Source organism: Amblyomma maculatum, chromosome 4 (assembly GCF_055883805.1).
Source record: "Amblyomma maculatum isolate TAMU_Amacu chromosome 4, ASM5588380v1, whole genome shotgun sequence".
Lineage (NCBI taxonomy): Eukaryota > Metazoa > Arthropoda > Arachnida > Ixodida > Ixodidae > Amblyomma > Amblyomma maculatum.
In genome coordinates, this window is record NC_139347.1 from 8,087,510 (window position 1) to 8,108,100 (window position 20,591).

At 48.0% G+C, this 20,591-nt stretch overlaps 1 protein-coding gene across 1 annotated transcript in view; it reads right to left on the bottom strand.

The window, feature by feature from the left end:
• LOC146190255 (cell adhesion molecule Dscam1-like) overlaps positions 1–20,591 on the bottom strand; it is a 367,337-nt gene that overhangs the window by 223,814 nt on the left and 122,932 nt on the right. The window contains exon 2 of the mRNA XM_084599756.1: positions 9,403–9,564. Coding sequence (XP_084455882.1) covers positions 9,403–9,564 — 162 coding nt within the window. The remainder of the gene's footprint in view (positions 1–9,402; positions 9,565–20,591) is intronic.

Genomic DNA, 20,591 nt, shown 5'->3' on the forward strand with positions numbered 1-20,591 from the left:
AGCTACAGTTACAGCACATGTGCATATTTCACAGATTATGAAACAACACATTATTACCTATCCATGACCACACGGAATTAATAATTTCTCAGCCTGCTAGAAATTGGAAACAGTGCAAGGCTTATGGTTTTATGGAACTTAACATTCAAAAGCGACTGCGAATACTAAGGGTTTCAGCAAAATAAAAGACACACAAAAGGTTTAGCAGCCAAGAGAGGAATATTAAGAATGCCTTGTTTCAGCAGTTTACGTATGCAGTATGCAAGAAAAGAAAATAAAGCAGCCTGAATGACACCGAATTAGTAAATAATACAATGCATCACACGTCAAAAAGTTTCTGACCATAACGTTCACCTGTAGCGGAATGAATGTTTATGAATGCTCTGTGTAGTGGAGAGCCGAATTATGCGTCAAAGAACACGTTTTCTACAGTGGGAAGAAGTCTCGTAGAATTAAAACATTGTTTGGCCTTTCATGGACTTTTATGGGAGAAGTACAAGAAAAGGGAGAACACAGTTGCGGAACGTCACGCTTTGGGTCTGACACTGCGTCTAGGCAGAATAATATAGTAGGTTTTGTATTGTGACGGTTAGGACTAGTGGATAATTTGTGTTAGCATTTACAACGCAACAAATAGCTGCGGACAAAGAGGATAAAAGAGTAAACGAGCGCATTCACAAAGAACTTTACTTGGAATACACAAAAAACAGGGTGCAAACGGGAGAGAGAAATTTGATAACGAATAATGTTTGTTTATTATGGATGGAGAAAAAAAAAAGAGATCACAGGTGAAACAGGTTCTAAAAAAGAACTCGCGATGGACGCTCTCTTTCTGTTCTACCTTGTCTTCCTTTCAAAAACCTCGCGCACACCGAACTAAGCGCTCTGTGGAAGTTAGCGATTTTGCACCGATGTATTCTGTTCGCTTGCCGAGCTATGAGCACTATCATGATTTTAAGAATGAGATGGTTTTATTGTCCGTTGGCTGCGTGCGTCGAGGGGAACACGGCGCCAAACTGGAGGCTAACATAGGCGAACCGAAGACCGACTGAAACACTGAACGAACTTTCGTAGTTCATCCACCTAGTGCCTAAATGCCGCGTTTTCGCTCAAACAGCGCATGCGTTAAAAACGTCTTTTGAGGGTATGCACGGTAGAGTTTTTTGTTACCGTCTACCGTTCCCGCCGCAGATGCTCGCTAACTTACATGGAATCTGCTACTCCCTTAATTACTAATTCCTCAGCCTGTGCCTCCAGTAGTTTAAATACAGTCATTAGCATACATGTCGTAAGCTACTTCATTTTGTGAAAAACCAACCGATACAGATATATATGTCTGCTCTGAAACCAGTCTGTACGGAAACACCTGCATGACCTAGCAGTAGAGTATCTGACTCGGGATCTGTGGGACCAGGTTTTTATTCCCATCTCATCCTGCCATCTCAAAAGAGCTGACCAACATGGCCTCGCCACGTCACACAAGCCAGTGCCTGGTCGTGTAACTTGCCATCTGCCAGACACAGGCTCGCAATTTTCCGCTCACAACGCCGACAGCGCAGACGCCAGACGTTCTGGACAACGGGGCCTTAACCGCCGTGGCGTTAAAAATGGGAGAGCGTTATTAATTAATACCATCCCTGTACCTGCAAAGGTCATGAATACTGCTTCGAAGAAGGCTTAATGGCATCGAAGCAATGGGCAACTCAGAATGCTGTGATGTAATAAAATGGTTTTCGAAACGTGTATGGAGCTGAGTTGCGTATTGCGCGTAACGAATAAACAAAATGTTGACTTCGTTGATGTAAGTGCACGGTTTTATAGCGTCTGGAAGTGAAGTAGCTATTGATGTTACAAATGGCCGGTTGTCATCTCGGCCCCACCCACAAGAGGTTCCGCAGCGAAGTATTCCCGTGCTTGGCGGAAAGTCGAGACCGCACACTCGTGTCGGCGGAGAAGAAGACCGCGCCTATCTGGAGTCAGGAGGAATCAAGTGAACGTTGCCACCATGATGACAGCACCGGCCGAGAGGCGGAGTCTATCGGTACAAAAACGGCTCGATCGGACTTTTTCACTCGGAGAAAGTCGTCATAAGCACGCGTCCATGGCTGAGCAATGCCCGCGGCTGAAGCGTATGACAATAAAACAGGCGCAAATTGCCCACATGGTACGACTTCGGTGAATCGGGACTGGCCTACACTTGCCTCTTCAATGCTACATATATAACTCCTTTATCCAGAAGGCTTTAGTGGATAGCGTTCCCAGCTACCAACCCACGAGACAGTGGTTCGGTACCCACAGCGGGCATATATGTTTCTTTTAACGCTACAGAGTAAAAGGCCCATTCTGCAGAAAATCCGACGTCGGCATTGCGGGAGAGAAAATTGGCAGGGGGTATCTCGGTTAAACCGAATATAGTGGGAAAACACGGGGGGCTGCAATTTAAGCAGTAGACGTGGCGCCATCTGGGAGCCGTCGCTTCAAATTGCTGAGGTTTCACCGTGGCCTCAGTTAAGCATCCATGCAACGGAATGCTTGATCGTGGAGGTCACTAGAGTTACTATAGAGGGCATGGGCTTATGGCGCCATCTGGGAGGCGCTGCGTCAAATGTGTTTTACACTACTCAGTCATTGTTCAGTGAAAGGCTTCATCACTTTGGTTGGTTGGCGAACTTGTATGACACGTCGGGGAGAATCGCGCGTTGTAGCCACTATGCCCGAGTTTGAATTACCCGCGCGAAGCCGTTGTGACCTCATAAAACAGCACAGCCAATCAGAGCGACGACGCAAACAAGATCGGACAAGAGTTTTGGCTGGTGGTGGTGAGTCTCTGAGTGCTTTCGACACGTCGTTGGTTTGTGCGATGCCACGAGGTCGCATCAGACAACTTCTCTGAGTTGGCGGTGTGGGATGAAATTAAAACCAGGACCCATGCATCTCGGGTCAGAAACGCTACCTCTTAGTCATACAGGCACCTTCGTACGGCTCGGTTAAAGCGGGATTTTATATGAACCTCGGGTGGTCTTTCGCATAGTTGGTGCTTTTGCTAATGAGTATTTGCGGGATAATACAAGCAGATAATGAATATTATTGATTAGGCATGTGGAAAACTGCTTGCACGTGAACGAAATTTGCAAAGAGAGGCGGCAAACGGGTTAATTATTCTGCTGCGCGACCCTCTTAAAGGCGGAGCTTAATAAGTGGCCCTGGTATTTATCTTTGAGCTGTTGCTCGCTTTGGATGAACAATTGTACCCTTGAGTTTGTCGCTTCGGACGAACATTTGAGTCATATGGTGTGATTCGCTGCAGACTAACAGTGAATCCTTCAAAGGCTGGCTGTGGCAGCGCTGTACGTCCCGAAATGAGCATTTGGCAGAAATATAGAAGAACGTGAGTAAAGCTAATCGCTTAGTAAATGTAGGTATGCGCTTAACGGCTACATTTCCATCAACCATTGTCCGTCATGGTTCCGTCCACCAAGGCAGGTGGACATCGACTAGGACGGCTAATATCAAAGGATGTTCAGAAATTCTCTTAATTTGTTTTAAGCGTTACTTGAAAAAATGCCAGGTGAAGACGTACCAATTGACAATAGTTCCTTTTTCAAATATTCTGCCTCCAATAACGATATTGCGAAGGTAGAAGATTGTTAGTCCACGAAAACTTTTTACCCAGCACCAGGGATTGCCGCTGCTGGACCAGTGGCGCCATGTGGCGCAGCCAACGCGCACCACACTTTTCTTTGAATGGTGACACTAGATGGCACTCACATGTCAGCCGCCATCTATGTTGCTAAGACGCTATGACCTATGGGGATTGTAAAAATTCTAGGGGGTACTTTGGACCACTATGAATGATGTCAACTCCCTCAAGGTTACATCAGTAATAATGGAGAGAGGACGCAAGGCAAACATCTGCGTTGATGCAGCTTGAGAGCCACCCTGCGCCCTTTGCCGAGGTGTATAGCCCAGCAGCTGACCACAACCGCAGTGGAAGAGAACTCACAGACACAAGAGTCGAACACAAAAGACTGCGATAAGGCGAAAGCTTCTATTGCGCGGTGGTTCGAAGCTGTCCTCTACGGCACCCCTTTCTCTCTTTTTTCGCTCCCACCTTCCTCCTTTTTTATGGGAAGCATATTGCTAGAGGTAAACCACAGCCCTTCGTGACGGTTACACGCCGTGCAAAGAATGTGGAATGCTACGTCACACCACGTGATACTCTGACGTCACGACAGAGGAGAGACGGGGGTCCAGCTCGCGCCGTCGGCTGCGGTTGCACGCCGTGCGGACCACGTGGTATGGTGACGTCACACTACGTGATACGCTGACGTCACGACAGAGGAGAGACGGGGGACCGGCTCGCGCCGTCGGCTGCGGTTGCACGCCGTGCGGTGTAATTGCACTCTTTGGCGGTGTAATTGAAGGACCACCATGGCGGTGATATGGCTCGCAGGGTATACATGAGGTGACCTCACAGCCATGCTTGGTGAAGACGTATCGACCGTTGGTGCACGTCAAGCCGGCTGGACTCGGGTAGTTTACGGGGAGGCTTTCCCATACGACCGTGTTGTTACCGAAGAAATCAAAATCGTTGATTCCTTTAGCACGTCGGTGTTCTAAGAGCTTTTGCTTTGCGTACATATTCGCGTAGTGACAATCGAGTATCGCTGGCCTGGGGGACGACATGTTCGTTGTGCGTGTCGGTAACACAGTTAGATTAGAGATGAACGAGTCATGCTATTACCTACTTTTATGCGATGAAAAACATTGTGCATTCCAAGTTTAAACCGTGTAAAAGCACGTGTAATCAAGGAAAGAAAAGTTTAGCGAAGTGTAACCATGGAAAGCCGAGTTTAGTAATAAATATGCTTCGCATCTGACCAGGCTTAACCAAGCTAAGCCTCAGCCATTTTTTTTACGGCTCGGTTGACAGATACTGCTCCTTTTCTTTCCTGTAACCCAATTTGAAACACCGCTGATGCCTGCTGCACTGCATCTGCTTCTGTATGCTGGGTGGTAGCGGCGTTCGAGGAAGCGCCAAGTGAAAGGCACCGCAGGGACGCCTGGATTGGACGCCCGGTGGGGTCAGCTTCGTATATGCGTGAGTCACCTGGTTTAGTTATGACCATATGTGAAGTCATTACGACGCCAGTTTCGGTTATTAGACATGAGGAGATGTGACGTCATGATGACGTCACATCCGGTCATGATGTCGCGACTTGTCATGCGGTCCCCAGATGATGACGTCATAGTCACAGATATCTCTCATTATCATCATCACTGTCACTGTCACTAACTACCAATATCATTATCGGTCATATGACTCATATCTACCACTAACTAGCGCCGGCGGTCTCAGCGGCAACAGCACTGGCATGACGCTAGGCAAGGACTAAGATTCGTTTCTCACGTGTGCGGCGTGGCTGTCAGGATAATTCACAGCTATAGTGACACCGAACGATGACAGTATGAACCATAAGGGCTTTCGCCTTAATATCCCACTTTAAGTCACTGCAAGAAGTGCACCTTGCATTGCTTACATTTTTGCACTACACGTCGATGTAACCAGCATGAACTATGTGTGTCACTTCGTTATCTCATGCCGCTACTCGCTCTCCTGCGCGACAGCATAGGAACACACGCGTCACAGAAACTAATTTTCCTCACAATCTGTACTTTGCTTATGCTAACAGAACACGGGCCAGCACGCATTCATTCTTGCAGTTTAATAATCTAAGCGTAGCAAGGATTACACCCTCAAATTGTTTAGTCCGTGTAAAAGATAATTGTAAAATGCAGAACACGCCGAAAAACGGATTTAATATAAACTTGATCGATCGATCGATCAATCAATCAATCAATCAATCAATCAATCAATCAATCAATCAATCAATCAATCAATCAATCAATCAATCAATCAATCAATCAATCAATCAATCAATCAATCACGAATTAATAACCGTGGTATGCTTATACATACCAAAATTCGCGACGACTACCGTGTTCGATGCTTGGTTGGTATTCACATCTTAACAGTCGAAGCGGCGCAGGAGGGTTTTTCTGTGAACTTAGTGAAAACGAATTCTGTAATATATTTTTTTTATAACAAGCACAAGCTTTCTCAGCTGGTGGATGAGAGAAAATAAATGCTTCTACTTGCTTGTAATACAGTTGTACTAAAATAGATCGAATTTGCCAGGAATATGCATACATATGTGGTGTACCATTGCTTTCTTGTGATTCAGCGGTTAAAACGGCGAGGAAAGTCGCGTGAGCCTGGTCAGTGTCACTGTTTACGCCTAAGGGACAAAAAGTAGTTACTCACTCTATACTACGTGGGCGTTATGGGAGACGAGTTTCTCGCCTGTGACAGAATAAACAAGAAAGAAACAAAAGAAATCCCAGAGTAGTAATAGAACCTCAGCCTTGAAAGATAGCCGGCTTTGGTATCTAAAACAGTTTGTTTTGGAGATTGGTCGTCCGATAGATGAATAGATGACACAAGAAAAGCAAAGGAGGGGGATACTGATAAGAGTAAAGGAATACACTTCTAAGAGGCGCTGTGGAGCAGCTATAGAACAGCGAGGCTGGCGAGCGGAGGAGCAGCCAGGGACGACGCGGGGCCAAGCTTCGCGGCTCCTACTCTCGGAGGCTTGAAAAAAAAATGTCAAGAAAAGGCTGATAAAAGAAGATAAATAGAAGCCACCCCTCGAATACAGGAAGACGGCTCCTTCCATTTGCAGCGGCTCTTGTTCAGACGCTGTCGTCTTCCTCCGAAACATTCACCTTGAAAATCTCTGCGACTTCAGCCTCGCAAGTGGTCAGGACAAAAAAAAAAAAAAGAAAGGAAATTCTGCAGATTCGCGCTGGCGTGCTAGGAACACTAACGGAGGAACATTGATCATACTCAGATGAAAAACGTTGATATTTTATTCACGCATCTGCTGGCATCCCTCATTCTTGGCCCTCTCAGCGTTCATAAGATTCTTTTCTTTATTTTTGACAGCGGTTTTGCCACTACTGAGGGCTTCACGATTCCCTTTGGTTCGGTTCCTGCTGAACAGACCAGTTCACGCTTTCACTGGCCTGGTCGTGTGTGACAGCAGCGCAGTAAGTCCTGATAACTGCACGCTAGTGGGGTATTAAAAATGAGAATGCAGTGTTGTACAAGCAAAGTATTTAAGCTTCTTTATCTGCCACGTCAATACGAGTAACGTAGGGCGAAACTGTCGTCATCATACGTATACGAACTAATATCTGTAACGGGTTTTACGAACGAATACATATATAAAGAATGCAGTTCAATGAAGGGATTAATACACAGAAGCAGTAATAACAAGATGAGCTTGAAAATGATCTTAGTGACTTATGCTTGCGCGCAGGTCGTACGCCACTACGCAAGCACATCAGCCTTATAACATTCCGCTACCGTAACCTGCCTTGTTGACCTTGTGTTTAGGACCAGTATGAGCATACGATCTGCATTAAACGAGCTATGCTCAATGAAATAAGAGCTTGTGGCTTATGGGGTTTAAAGCCCCAAAGTGACTCAGGCTATAAAGGACGCCGTAGAAATGAGAGCTATCTCCATTCCTAAAAAGAGCTTTTCTTGAAGGATGATCTACCTTGTGTGTTCAAGCTATTTTATTTCACTAATATTACCTTACAAACCTTACATCCAATCTTATCCATCAAACACATTAAGCACGAAATTAAGAAAAACAATGGTGGAGGTTTAACCCTACCTAAATCTGGTTATAACAAGCGAAGCCATTCGTGTTGTGTTCTGGTTATTCAACACATTTATCTGTTCCGAAGAGGCTTGGCTACTGTGAAAGCGCTACACATAGACTAGCTAAGTCACCACCAAAAAGACTGAGACCTAGTTTGGCCTTGTGACTCATTCGCCGAACTCTGGTTTGCGGCCCGGAGAATACAGCTTGAGCTCTAAAATATCCTTAACCGCATTTAGAGACTTACGGAGAAAAAGACGAGGTCGCACTCTTGAAGAGCTCAAGGTCATTAGCCAATACCCGGCGATCTCCGGAGTTGAAGCCCGGAGAGTAGATATACTGATATACACAGTCGCTGTATTACAGCGTACCCCAATTGTTTAAAACGCTCAATTCTGCCGGATTCCATCGAGTTTGCGTGCAAAACTGAGAAATTAGTCTTTGTTGTCGAGAAAAGTGGCTTTTAATTTGAAGGCAACTTTTGCTTTTTGCATGCAATTCGTTTTTGCTTTCTTGTGTACTATAACGTTTTATGTTGCAGCAATATTTCCCCGCTTTCTCTTTTTATATTCTGTTAAGTTCTTCATAACATGCCTTCGTATACACAGAGGAAATAGTACACACATTCCCCTCTTTTTGTCAACGTCGATGTCTTTTAGCTGTTAAATGCGTGGGATTACTTTTGAGTACTCGGGCCAGGAGCAAACCAAGGGCACAGCCAGCAACCACTGCTTGTCTGCGCTTCAGCTGAGAAGGAAGCAAGAGCACACGTTACAAGCATAAATGCCTAATGCCCACAAACACTCTACTGCCCCCCCCCCCCCCCCCCCCCCCCCCCAACCTCGTTAAAACCCATAGCCCTGCCGTAGCACCCGAGAGCGGGGCCGCGGCCCCGTGCGCCCGATTGAAAAGACTACTCGCTTTTGCGGCGGATCTAAGGGCGCTCGCAGGCCGCAGGGCCAACAGAAGAATTAAAGCGCGTGCAACACATTACGAGGAAGAATGAGGCATGCAAGGATCACATGCGGAGGAATGAAATATGCGCGGGTGTTGTGGAGCTGACTCCTCCCTTCGGGTTCAGCAGCACAGCTGCCGTCGCATTGACCCCACAGGAGCTCTAGCTAGTACAGCGGCCGTGTGTTTCGCTCTGCTCCGGGAGCGCAATGGCCACACATGTGAACTGTTTTCAGTTAGCGGTTGTGTGAACTTTGTAACAAAGGTAGGACGAAGTTAAGGTCTTTTTAGAGCTTTTTGTCCATGCCCTTCCTTTTCTTGCTAAAAGGAAATAAGGTTAGCTTGAAACTTGCATCCAACCTCAACGCCCCACGTTACGCTCTTCCTCTTCTCAGTTTTCTTAATGGTCATCGCGGCATATGGCACAGTGTGGCAGCATAGTTGTTCTACAGGCCAAAAAATTTGTTTATTGAAATTGTTTAGGGTGGTGTCCAGCGAACGCCGAATGACTAGTCCACGAATCAGCAGCTTTTCTCGAGAGAGTCAGGACTGAGTAAAGGAGGCTGTATTGACAAACTATACGCAATATGTCACCTTCAGCAAAGAGAGAAGCCGCGTAGTGAAATAGAGTCTATTGAAATAGATAAAAGAAGTTAGATATGAACGCTGTGACCCGCAAAAAAGAAAAAAAAAGAAAAAAGAAAAACATGCTTACCTGAATCGGAGTCCGTGTGGATGACAAGGCCATCGTCTCGGACCCAGGACGTCACCGTGACGTACTCTTTAACGAAGCTGGGTATCTGACAGCGCAGCACTCCAGTGTTTCCTTTTATGACGAACTCGTCGTACACCTGCACGTCGAACTCCTGGTTGACGGCTGCAAGAAAAGAGAGCAAGAGAGACGGAAAGTAAATATACTTTCAGTGTAGAAAGCCGAATTTTTGAAGGCGATGTTTCCCCATTATAGGCGAATTTTACGCGCGGAAAGAACCTAGGCGTTACGGCAGAATTGAGGTTGTGTTTTAGGCTTCTATTGTACCTTCTATCAACAAAATGCAGTAACGTTTCTCATGGGTATTTCAAGACATCAGACATTAATACATGTTTTATCCCTGTTTTTGCTCACGTCAAGGCGCCTTAAGCTGTATTGTCGGACAGAGAATGCAATATTAGAGCGAGCGCTTCGCCCCAATGGCTACTTATTCGTCGACTGACAAGCAGTAATTTTTGAATAACCACAGATTTTCGCTTTCCTGGAGGGATTAGGTAGAGGATTAAATACTCAATTTTGTTACTATTAAATTATGGCCTTCCTGTTGTCCTCTTATTCGAATGCATCAAGCATATGAACAAAACAAATCACTTTGGGCTGCATTGCTAAAAAGAAAAGGTCTTAATGAATGCGTCGGACAGCATAATAAGCAGGACGGGAGAGGTACAGCAGAAACACAATCGAGAGAGATAACGCTACATAAAGGGACAAAACGGAACGCTTGTACAACACGCATTTGATTCTTTCCACCCCCGAAAAGAGATTAACTACGGATACAATTTCAAGACTGGTGCGACGGTGCACTTTATGAGATGATGTATTACTGAAACCAGATAAAAATGTGAATAGTTGAATAGAAAAGGAGAATAAAAGTTGACAGCAAAGAAGAAGGTACTGATAATTAGATCATACAGGTTAGACTAAGCCGAGCAAATGAAACGGGCGTGTGGCAAAAATAATAGTAGAAGAAGCGAGCATCAGAGAGAATGAAACGTCAAAGGAAGAGCACAGCATTGGAGAAGAAGAACAGTAGTGCTCCGAGCTGACTTGAGGTGAATAGCGCAAAGTACAGCGGAGAAGGCAGGACAGTTTGCGATGGATCAGACAAATGAACAACGCAACTACTCGTATTTGGAACCGAGTAAAGCAACGCAGAGCTTAAGAGGATAAAACGGAACGCTACAGAAAGAAGAATACACGTAGCATAAAGAGCAAAGCAGAGGGAGGGAGCACCATAAATCAAATGATAGAACAGAGCTGAGTAGAGCAAAGCGAAACAAAGCAGATGGGCGTAACTTAGCGTTGCCGAGAAAAGCGGGCTACGGTACGCTAGCGTAGAATAGAAGAGTATAAAGCAGGGCTGGCAATAGAAATGTATAACCGGACGTTACCTAGGGCACTAAGAACAAAACAGAAAACAGAGCAGAATGGAGCGCAGTAATGAGCAAGAGTACAGCCCAGGCAGGACAGAACATGGAAAGGAATGCAGAACAAGGCAGATATAGAAAATCGAAAGAAGGCGTCGGTGTGAAAGAGGAAAGAAAGAACAAGAAAGTGCAGAACATAACAGAACGCAGCTCATAGCAGCACACAGGAGCAGAGGACAAGCAAGACTGACAGAGGAGTATGCTAAAGAGCAGACACCGAGGGGCTCCTTACGGCATATGGCAGGAGTTCCGGCAGAACGTAATCAAACTTTTGAAATAGCCTCTGGGGCCAAGCTCAGCGAAACTAACTAAATGTCTTTGAAAGGGAAGATTTTTTTCCTTTCGTCTGCGCTCATTATTTGCAAAAGAAATTAGTTTTGGGAACAAAGCGCTAATTTAAAGTTGTAGTTCGAAGGTGCAGATACAGTGCTTGTACGAAGTCACCATTTATTCTAGTTTATTTACTGACTTTAAAAAGCCCTGTTGACAAATCGGCACCTAAGGAGTCGGATGATCTGAATACGCGTCAGGTGACATCCTCACATACTGTCTCCAAACATATATCATATGCTGAAAAGATCTCTTCTCCAGGTTTAGCCGAGGTCATTGAGAGCCTCAGGGCAGAAATATCTGAACTACGCCCAGAAAATCAGCGTCTCCGGGAGATGATAACCAAGGACAAGATAACAATGGACACCCGAACTCGTTCCCAGACTCCGCAACGCAGCCGCTTACAAAAGGGCCGCAAAATCCATTCGCCTACCCGCCGGCCGCAACCGGTCTCAGCGTCTGATTCCGCCTATACCCACATGCTGGGGCTAATCCGACATGAACGTGCCCAAGAGATACAGAAGCTGGAAGAAACTCTGCGAAAGGAAGTTAATGCAACTCTTACTGCTGCCCTCACTTCCATGCAGAGCCATCTGCAGACTATGTTTGAGGAGTTCCAACGTACCACACTCACATACGATAGTAAGCGCCGTAAACCTGGGCCCCTTTTATGAGTCCTATGGCTCATGGGGTTCAATGGAACTGCAGAAGCTTCGATCAGAACGGTCCTACCCTTCGTACATTTGTGCCCCAGCGCTTTCCTCTTTTCATACTCCTTCAAGAAAAGCGCGGTCCTTGTAAAATTCCTGGGTACTACACATACCAGACACCTACTATCCAACATAAAAACGGCCGTTCAGAAGGACAGACGGCCGTCTTAATCCGAAACTATTTTCCTTCCACTCAACTCTCGCTTCAGTCCCTTTTCTCTCCCACTCGTAAGATTGTTGCAGTAAAAACCTCCCCCCCTGGCCAAAAACCTTTCGTCGTGACATCGGCCTATTTCCGGCCAGGTAACGTAATGGCAGAACCCTGTACCAGGCTCCCTGATTTTGAGAACGCAGCACATCCTTATCCTATTCTTATCGGCGGCGATTTCAACGCACATCACTCATCCTGGAGCTAATCTCAGCCTAATCAACGTGGTAAACACCTATATGACGCCCTTGATCAAACTCTATTTACCATGTGCAACGAACCTAACGCGCCGACCCTTATCGGTCTCCATCCCTCTCAAGCGGACACTACACTGGACCTTACATTCTCATCACCACGTCGTCTTCGGCGCTAGGAAGTCCTTTCTAATTCTTGGGGTAGTGATCACTTGCCCATCTTGCTCACTCTCAATCGTAAATGTCTTCGCGTTTTGACAACCCGTTCGTTTTTCAACTGGGACGAGTTTCGTGCTAATACTACGACCCCCTTCTCGGATATTGACTCCTTCCTGTCTGTACTCAGAGATGCTCGCACTCAAGCTCTCGAATATATCCCCTGTGACGATTCCACAGTTGGCATGGATGCTCACCTGGCTAACCTTTGGCGTCGCGCAGATCACCTCACGCAACGTTTTCGGACACGCGAAAGACGTCACAAAGATCTCGTGCTTTTTCGACGACAATTCAAGCTTTACCAGCTTCACCTGAAAAGTGAGGCTTGGCACTCTACATGCGACCGTCTTGGAAAAGTATCGGGCCTATCACAAATTTGGCGCACCTTTCGTGGCCTAAATGACAAGGCACGCGGGGCACCACCTCTCGCCGATCTCCTTCTCAATGGCAACCCGGCTGATGCTGAAGGTGAAATTATACGCACCTTTTTCCCACACGCCAGCCTAACGCCTCCACCAGCAGTTTTCATTTTCCCAGTCAGAAATTCTGATCCAGACCCGGATCGCCCATTCTCAAAGGAATAACTGCAAGCAGCCCTCGGAAGAGGCCGAGCTCGCGCCACACCCGCGCATGACCGAGTCAGTTGGCAGGAGCTTCGCAATCGTGACTCGGCAGCCCAAGATGCCCTTCTCGACATCATTAATTCTTACTGGGAGACCGGAACGGTACCTGATAATCTCAAGCTTTCTCTTATTCTTCATATCGCTAAACCTGGCAAAAACTCTCGACTTCCTAGTAACTTGCGGCCTGCAATCGCCCTGACTTCACATCTCTGTAAACTCATCGAGCGCCTGCTGCATACCCGAATTAGTCACTACATTGAATACGTCAGTCCTGGATTTCATCCCACTCAAGCCGGCTTCCGCCCTAACCTCGGAACGCATGACTGCCTTTGGGCTTTTGCGAAGAGTTCTGAATAGAGCTCATCGTAAAGCGCTACCTGACTATCTCCTGGCTGTCGATATACAGAAAGCCTTTGACAATGTTCGCCATGAGGTTATCCTGGAAGAACTCGCCAAACGCTTTCCTGTACTCGTGCCCAAATCTGAATCCGCAATTTTTTGACATCTAGGCCCATTCAGCTACATGGCAAAGCTCCGGGATGGGTGCCCAAAACCTATTACTTGGATAGGGGTGTACCTCAGGGCTCAATTCTCGGACCCATATTGTTCAACTTGGCCATGACACGCGTCGCCGAGAATCTGGAAATCAGCACAAGCGCAAGATTCGCTATATATGCCGATGATATTACCATCTGGGCTGAGGCAGCGGATTACGTAGACAAATATTCTATGCAGACTGAACTTCAGGCGGCCCTTTTTTGTCTTGAATATACACTAACCAAAAGTGGCCTCGAACTCGCACCACATAAAACAGATGTGGAGGAAGTACGTCGAGGACGGCGTCGAGGTCGGCGGGGAAGCTGGGCGATCAAGACCAACACAATCTGCGCGTTGGCAATTTCACACTTCTTCCTCTTCGTCAGCGTTCAGCGAAGGGGCCCATCTTCTTCTTCACAATGCCCCCCAGGAAAAAAAGAGCCATTCTGGCGACTTAAGGGCACGAATATACTATGGGATTGTAGAACGGCTTAAGGCGCTGCACATGAACAGTTTCACGGCCACGCCGTCGCAAATCGGAAGCTGGCGTAAGCGGCTCGACAATATAGTTCACTGGTGAAGTGCGCTCGACGACGCGGTAGGGTCCATGATACTTGGAGATGAGTTTTGTTGAGAGGCCGGGGCTGCCGGATGGAACCCAGAGCCACACGAGTGAGCCAGGCTTGAAGTGTAGTGCATTTTTCTGATTGGTGTCATGGCGATATTTTTGGCGCCACTGAGAGTTGGTTGTGAATGTCCGTGCAATCTGGCGGCATTCTTCTGCGTGCTGGGCAGCTTCGGTCACTGTGGTACATTCTGATGCGTCAGGGTTGTAGGGGAGGACAGTATCAAGGGGATCCCCAGATGGATGCCGACCGTAAAGCAAAAAGAACGGAGAGAAACCCGTGCTGGATTGCGTAGCAGTGTTGTACGCGTAGGTGATATAAGGAAGTACAACGTCCCAGTTTGTGTGGTTGGATCCGACGTACTTCGCGAGCATGTCACAGAGGGTGCGATTAAACCGTTCAGTAAGGCCGTTTGTTTGCGGGTGGTAGGCGGTGTAAGTGCGATGAATGATTTCGCACTGAGCGAGCAGGGCTTGCACGACGTCAGATAAGAAAGCACGGCCTCTGTCGCTGAGGAATTCACGAGGAGCACCGTGACGGAGAATGAAGTTCTTCAATAAGAAACTGGCCACATCTCGGGCTGTTGTAGCTGGGAGCGCGGCGGTTTCGGCATATCGCGTCAGGTGGTCGACGACAACAATGACCCAGCGATTGCCATCAGCTGTGTATGGAAGAGGGCCGTAGAGGTCAATTCCAATGCGGTCGAGGGGTCTAAGCGGGCACGTGAGAGGCTGTAACTCACCAGCCGAACGGTGAGAGGCAGGTTTGCGGCGTTGGCAAGTCAAGCACGATCGGACGTACCTTAGAACCGAGTTGTACATGCCGCGCCAATAGTGGCGCAGACGAATTCGAGTGTACGTCTTGAAAACTCCGGCGTGAACGCACTGCGGATCGGCGTGCAAATTTGCACATATTTGAGTCCGTAGATGGCGCGGAATCACGAGGAGCCATTTCCTTCCATTTGAGTTGTAGTTGCGCCGGTAAAGGAGGTGATCCCGAATCTCATAGTGGGAAGCTTGACGGCGAAGGGCGCGTGAAGGGGTAATCGCTGAATTGTTGAAAGGTAGTCAATAAGGGATGCGATCCACGGATCCTTTCGTTGTTCGGAGGGCATGTCATTGATGTCGAGCGAAGATGCCTCTGAGTCCAAGACGGAGAGGCTGGCAAAGTCGGCTGGCAGCGGTGAACGAGACAAAGCGTCTGCATCTGTATGCTTGCGACCAGATCGGTAAATTACATGGATGTCATATTCTTGTAGATGAAGAGCCCACCGTGCCAAGCGGCCGGAGGGGTCATTGAGCGATGAAAGCCAGCAGAGGGCATGATGGTCCGTGACTACATCAAACGAATGGCCGTAAAGGTAAAGACGAAACTTTGCGAGGGCCCAGACGATGGCCAAGCACTCCTTTGCCGTTACAGAGTAGTTCGCTTTGGCTTTTGTGAGAGTACGGCTGGCGTAAGCAACTACGTATTCACCGAAGCCGGAGGGGTGCTGAGCAAGCACAGCGCCGATGCCGACACCACTGGCATCTGAATGCACTTCGGTGGACGCCTCAGGGTCAAAATGGCGCAGGATGGGCGGGGCTGTGAGGAGGCGGCGCAATGTGTCATAGGCGTCGTCGCATGCTGGTGACCACAGCGAAATATCTGAGGTATTGCTGAGGAGCTGAGTTAGCGGGGCGACAATGGAAGCAAAGTTCCGTATAAAACGGCGAAAGTATGAGCACAGGCCCAAAAAAACGTCTTAATTGCTTGATGGTAGTAGGCTTCGGAAACTCAGTCACAGCTCGAAGTTTGGCAGGACCAGGACGTATACCCTCCTTGGACACAACGTGGCCTAAAATGGTCAGCTCACGAGCAGCGAAACGATACTTCTTCAAGTTGAGCTGCAGGCCGGCGTTCGCAATACATGTCAAGACCTGTTTCTGGCGAGATAGGTGGGTTAAAAAGTCTGGCGAGAACACCACGATGTCATCAAGGTAACAGAGGCACGTCTTCCACTTCAGGCCACGCAGTATACTATCCATCATACGCTCGAATGTAGCAGGGGCATTACAGAGACCGAAAGGCATGACGGTAAATTCAAAGAGGTCATCGGGGGTGACAAATGCGGTTTTAGGGCGATCTTCCGCAGCCATGGGCACCTGCCAGTAGCCGGATCGTAAATCGAGCGAAGAAAAGAGCTCAGCACCTTGTAAACAGTCTAATGCATCGTCTATACGCGGAAGGGGGTAGACGTCTTTCCTCGCGATCTTGTTTAGGCGACGGTAGTCGACGCAGAAGCGTATAGAACCATCTTTCTTCCTCACCAGGACAACAGGGGAGGACCACGGACTGTTAGACGGCTCAATCACGCCATTCTGAAGCATAGTATGAACTTGGGCTTCAATAACTCGGCGCTCGGTGGCAGACACTCGATGGGGGCGCTGGCGCAGAGGAGCATGGGAACCGGCGTCAATGTGGTGGGCAACAGTTGATGTGCGGCTCAAAGCAGGCTGATGAGAGTCGAATGAAGAGCAGAACTGATGAAGCAGTGCGAGGAGTTCAGAGCGTTGAGGCCCAGGAAAACTGGCATCGATGGAGCGGAGAAAAATATCGGCAGAAGTCTGGCCCAGTGCAAGAACAGGTGGTGTGAGTGCAGCCAAGTTAGCGGGCTGGGAAGGGGGAGTTTCGTTAGCGGTGAGAATGGAATCCATGAGCTGGATGGTACCCAGGCATTCACCGCGACGCAGGGATACGGGAAATTAGAACGGATTAGAAATCCAGAGCGCAGTGAGGCCAGCTGATATAGAAAGTACGGTATAGGGCAGGGGAAGACTTTTGCGGTTTATAAACATTGGCGATGGTGTGAAAAGGACATCGGTAGTGCGAGAAAAAGCACAAGCGGAGGGCACAAGAACGAAAGAGCACGCAGGGAGGTCAAGATCTTCGGCAACGACGACTTTGGGAAAAAGAACGTTCGGCGACGGCTCGTCAAGCGCAAAAATCTCCAGTTCGGCACGAGCACAGCTTATCAACGCATTATGACGCGACAAGAAATCCGAGCCCAAGATAAGATCATGCGAGCAGGAAGACAAAATGACAAACTCTATTGCGTACACAACTTCTTGAATGACGACTCGTGCTGTGCACACCGCTATAGGCTCTATAGGCTGGGCACTTGCCGTGCACAGCGAGAATCCTGAGATTGGTGCCGTCACTTTGCGCAATGAACGGCAAAGACTTGCAGCCATGGCAGAAGCAGCAGCACCGGTGTCAACCAGAGCCAGTACGACAACGCCCTCAACAGAAACTTCAAACAGATTGGTGGGAGATACGTGAGGCATTTGACAGTTCGTTCGTTGCGCAGTTCTCGCCTAAGGAACTGCGGCGTTCAGTTTTCCTCTTGCGCAAGATTGGAACGCCGTCGCAGAGGAGGATGTTCGTCGTCAGCCATACGAGTGACCGGGACCGTGCGGGACCGGATACAGAATTGGTTAGTATCGACGGAAAACATAACACCAACCCCAGTATGCAGATCCATCTTCACATCGGAGGCAACACCATCACCTCCTAAAATGGGCAAATCCGCATTCTTGGCCTGCCCATCTCAAGCTGCAACAGTCCGCAGATATGGGTTCATCATCTATAACGCCTTTGGCCAGCACTGCTACACACTATTGGTCGCCTGTCCAACCGGCACGGTGCGCGGCAACATGCCTGCCGTGCGATGGCCCGAGCAGCGGCGGTCGGAAAAATCCTCCATGGCACACCCGTCCTCCAACTGAAGACTGACTTCGCTAAGGAACGCCTTCATCGCGCAACACTACGCACTATTACCGGTCTACCTAAGCACACTTCTATAGCCGAAATTGAGTGTTTGACCGCTCTTCCACCGCTCACTACCATCGTTACCGAGTCACAGACGCGTCATCGAATACGTCTAGAGAACACGTTCCAAGGGTGTCGCCTGCTGGCCTGGGATGAACAGCGTAACGACAAAACACCAGCCATCTCTTCCCCTTTGGGAGATGCCAGTAGTCACACACCGCCATCGCCAACCTATAAACCGCGATTTTTTCGTTCCCCGGGAAGTCCTCGCTGCCCATCAGCGACCAGAGCGAATCGCTGATACGACGGACATATACACCGACGCATCGATTACAAGCGAATTTGCATCTATGGGCTGGGTATGCCATGACAACCCTTCTCTTTCAGGCGCTTATGCCTGCCACCTAGCTCAAAGTACCCCTCTTCATGCTGAACTCCTCGCGATTTGGGGAGCCTTGTCAGGAGTGCCTTGCACCGGAACTTGTTCAATAAGTATTCTTACTGATTCCTGTGAAGCTTACAAGGAAAGCGCTACTCCGGGCTCACAAGATGCAACAGCTACGGCCATACAGCGTCTCCTTAAACGCCACCAACTCGCGACCAGAACTGCCGCTATTCAGTGGACCCCAGGTCACTCAGACGAATCAGGGGGCAATACGGTGGCACACGCCACGGCTGCCTCGGCAGGTGAGATGTCCACATTTACTTCCCCACCCCCCCCTTGCTTCATCCTTACTCGACCTTGGGCGGGCAACTCACCCCTTCTCTTGCACCTATGCACAATACTCGGACCAGTTTTCGTAGCCTCAGTCAGTATCGCATGCAGGTGGCCACACCAGACCCACTTTTTACGAGAAAAACCCACCTCACCCGAAGTCAAGAAGTCTTTTTGAATAAGCTCATCGCCCATGCGGCTTACACGCCACGTATTATGGACCGCTGGCGTCAGTATATAGAGAAGATGATTACGTGCCCCCACGGTACGACTCTAACTCGCGGCAGCGCATATCTCATCTACTCTGGGATTGCCCTGCTTTTTCTACTGGACGCTCCGAGATCCAACCCTGCCACCTGAACTACCGTTCCCTTCTAGAAACTGACGCTAACACACAGATGATATTTGCCAAGTATGGCTCGCTTAGTGGCCTGGTTAGAGCAATGTGATTTGAGTGACGACCTAAAAAATGAAGATTCTGTCTACTCCCCTTTATCCCCATCCATGGCATGAGCCTTCCCATTCAATAAAGGACATTCAATCAATCAAGCGCTCACGTGTTCAGTTGCTGCCGGAATGTGAAGAAAGCCGACACCAAAAGCAAGAAAGATAGAAAACTTTCGAGATTTACGGTGTTGTTAAACGAGAAATGCTAATTAGAATCATATTTGTAATCACATTTTTGTTGGAATGTTATTAGAAATTACAAAACGAGACTGCGATATGCAGACCCTGAGATCCGTGCCCACGATCTCTGCTTGTGACGTACGCAGTTCTAATAACTGGGCTTTGGCTGCGGGTGTACAACCTTTTACTCTCTTCATGCTACATCTAGCATACCCTTTACAGTTATGTACCGGTGGCACATTCGACTGCAGCAACGGTCGCAGAGCGTCGCTACGTGGAGTTGCATTAAAGTTCGAGGGCGGAAAATGCCTGAATAACCACTTTGGTACCTAAGGCGACAAATGTGCCTGAGCCGAAGTGCCAATAATCAGAAAAAAGTAAGAGTGTTGAGCTCGTTTGGACATGCACACAAAGGAGCCCAACACTCGGTGAAACCAATGAAGGCAAAAAGGAAGGCTTTTTCTATGCTGATTAATTGCATTAAGGATAGATTCGTGGAACTAGAATAAGGACGAAGATGTGCGCCGACGCCACAGACGACGAAGCTCTTGAGGTTACCGGTTGATGCTTATGTTAAAGTTAAAACTGCTGCTTGTGACTCGGCCGCTCGAGGCTTTCTAGCTTCATCGATAACCCTGTGCAAAGGTCTTCGTCACCTCCACTTAATAACATTCAACGCAATAATTTTTTACCTGACCAATCTTTGGTTATAAATTACAAAAAAATTTAATTCTTCCAACAATCCGGTGTCATTTGGTAGGTTGCGCACACCCTACCCTAACTAATAAGTCTGCTTACGGGTGTAGGGTAAGAGTGCGTTACGTACAAACACGCTTGAAAAAATGCGTTGCGTTAAAAAAGACGACGACTAAACACTTAAAGAACTGCCCAGTTCTTTATTGTTTAGTCGTCGTCGTTTTCAGCGCAGTGCATTTTTTCAATCATGTCTAATTACCAACTCGCCCAACCTTCTACCTTAGTACAAACACGCGTCACGCATACTTGTGCATCTCTTCAGATGAGGCGAGCGTGTGCCATGATGAGAAGCGCAGCGAGCTAGAGCGTGAGGACGGGGTTGGGGAGTGGCGTTACGGCGGGAACGGTGCAGG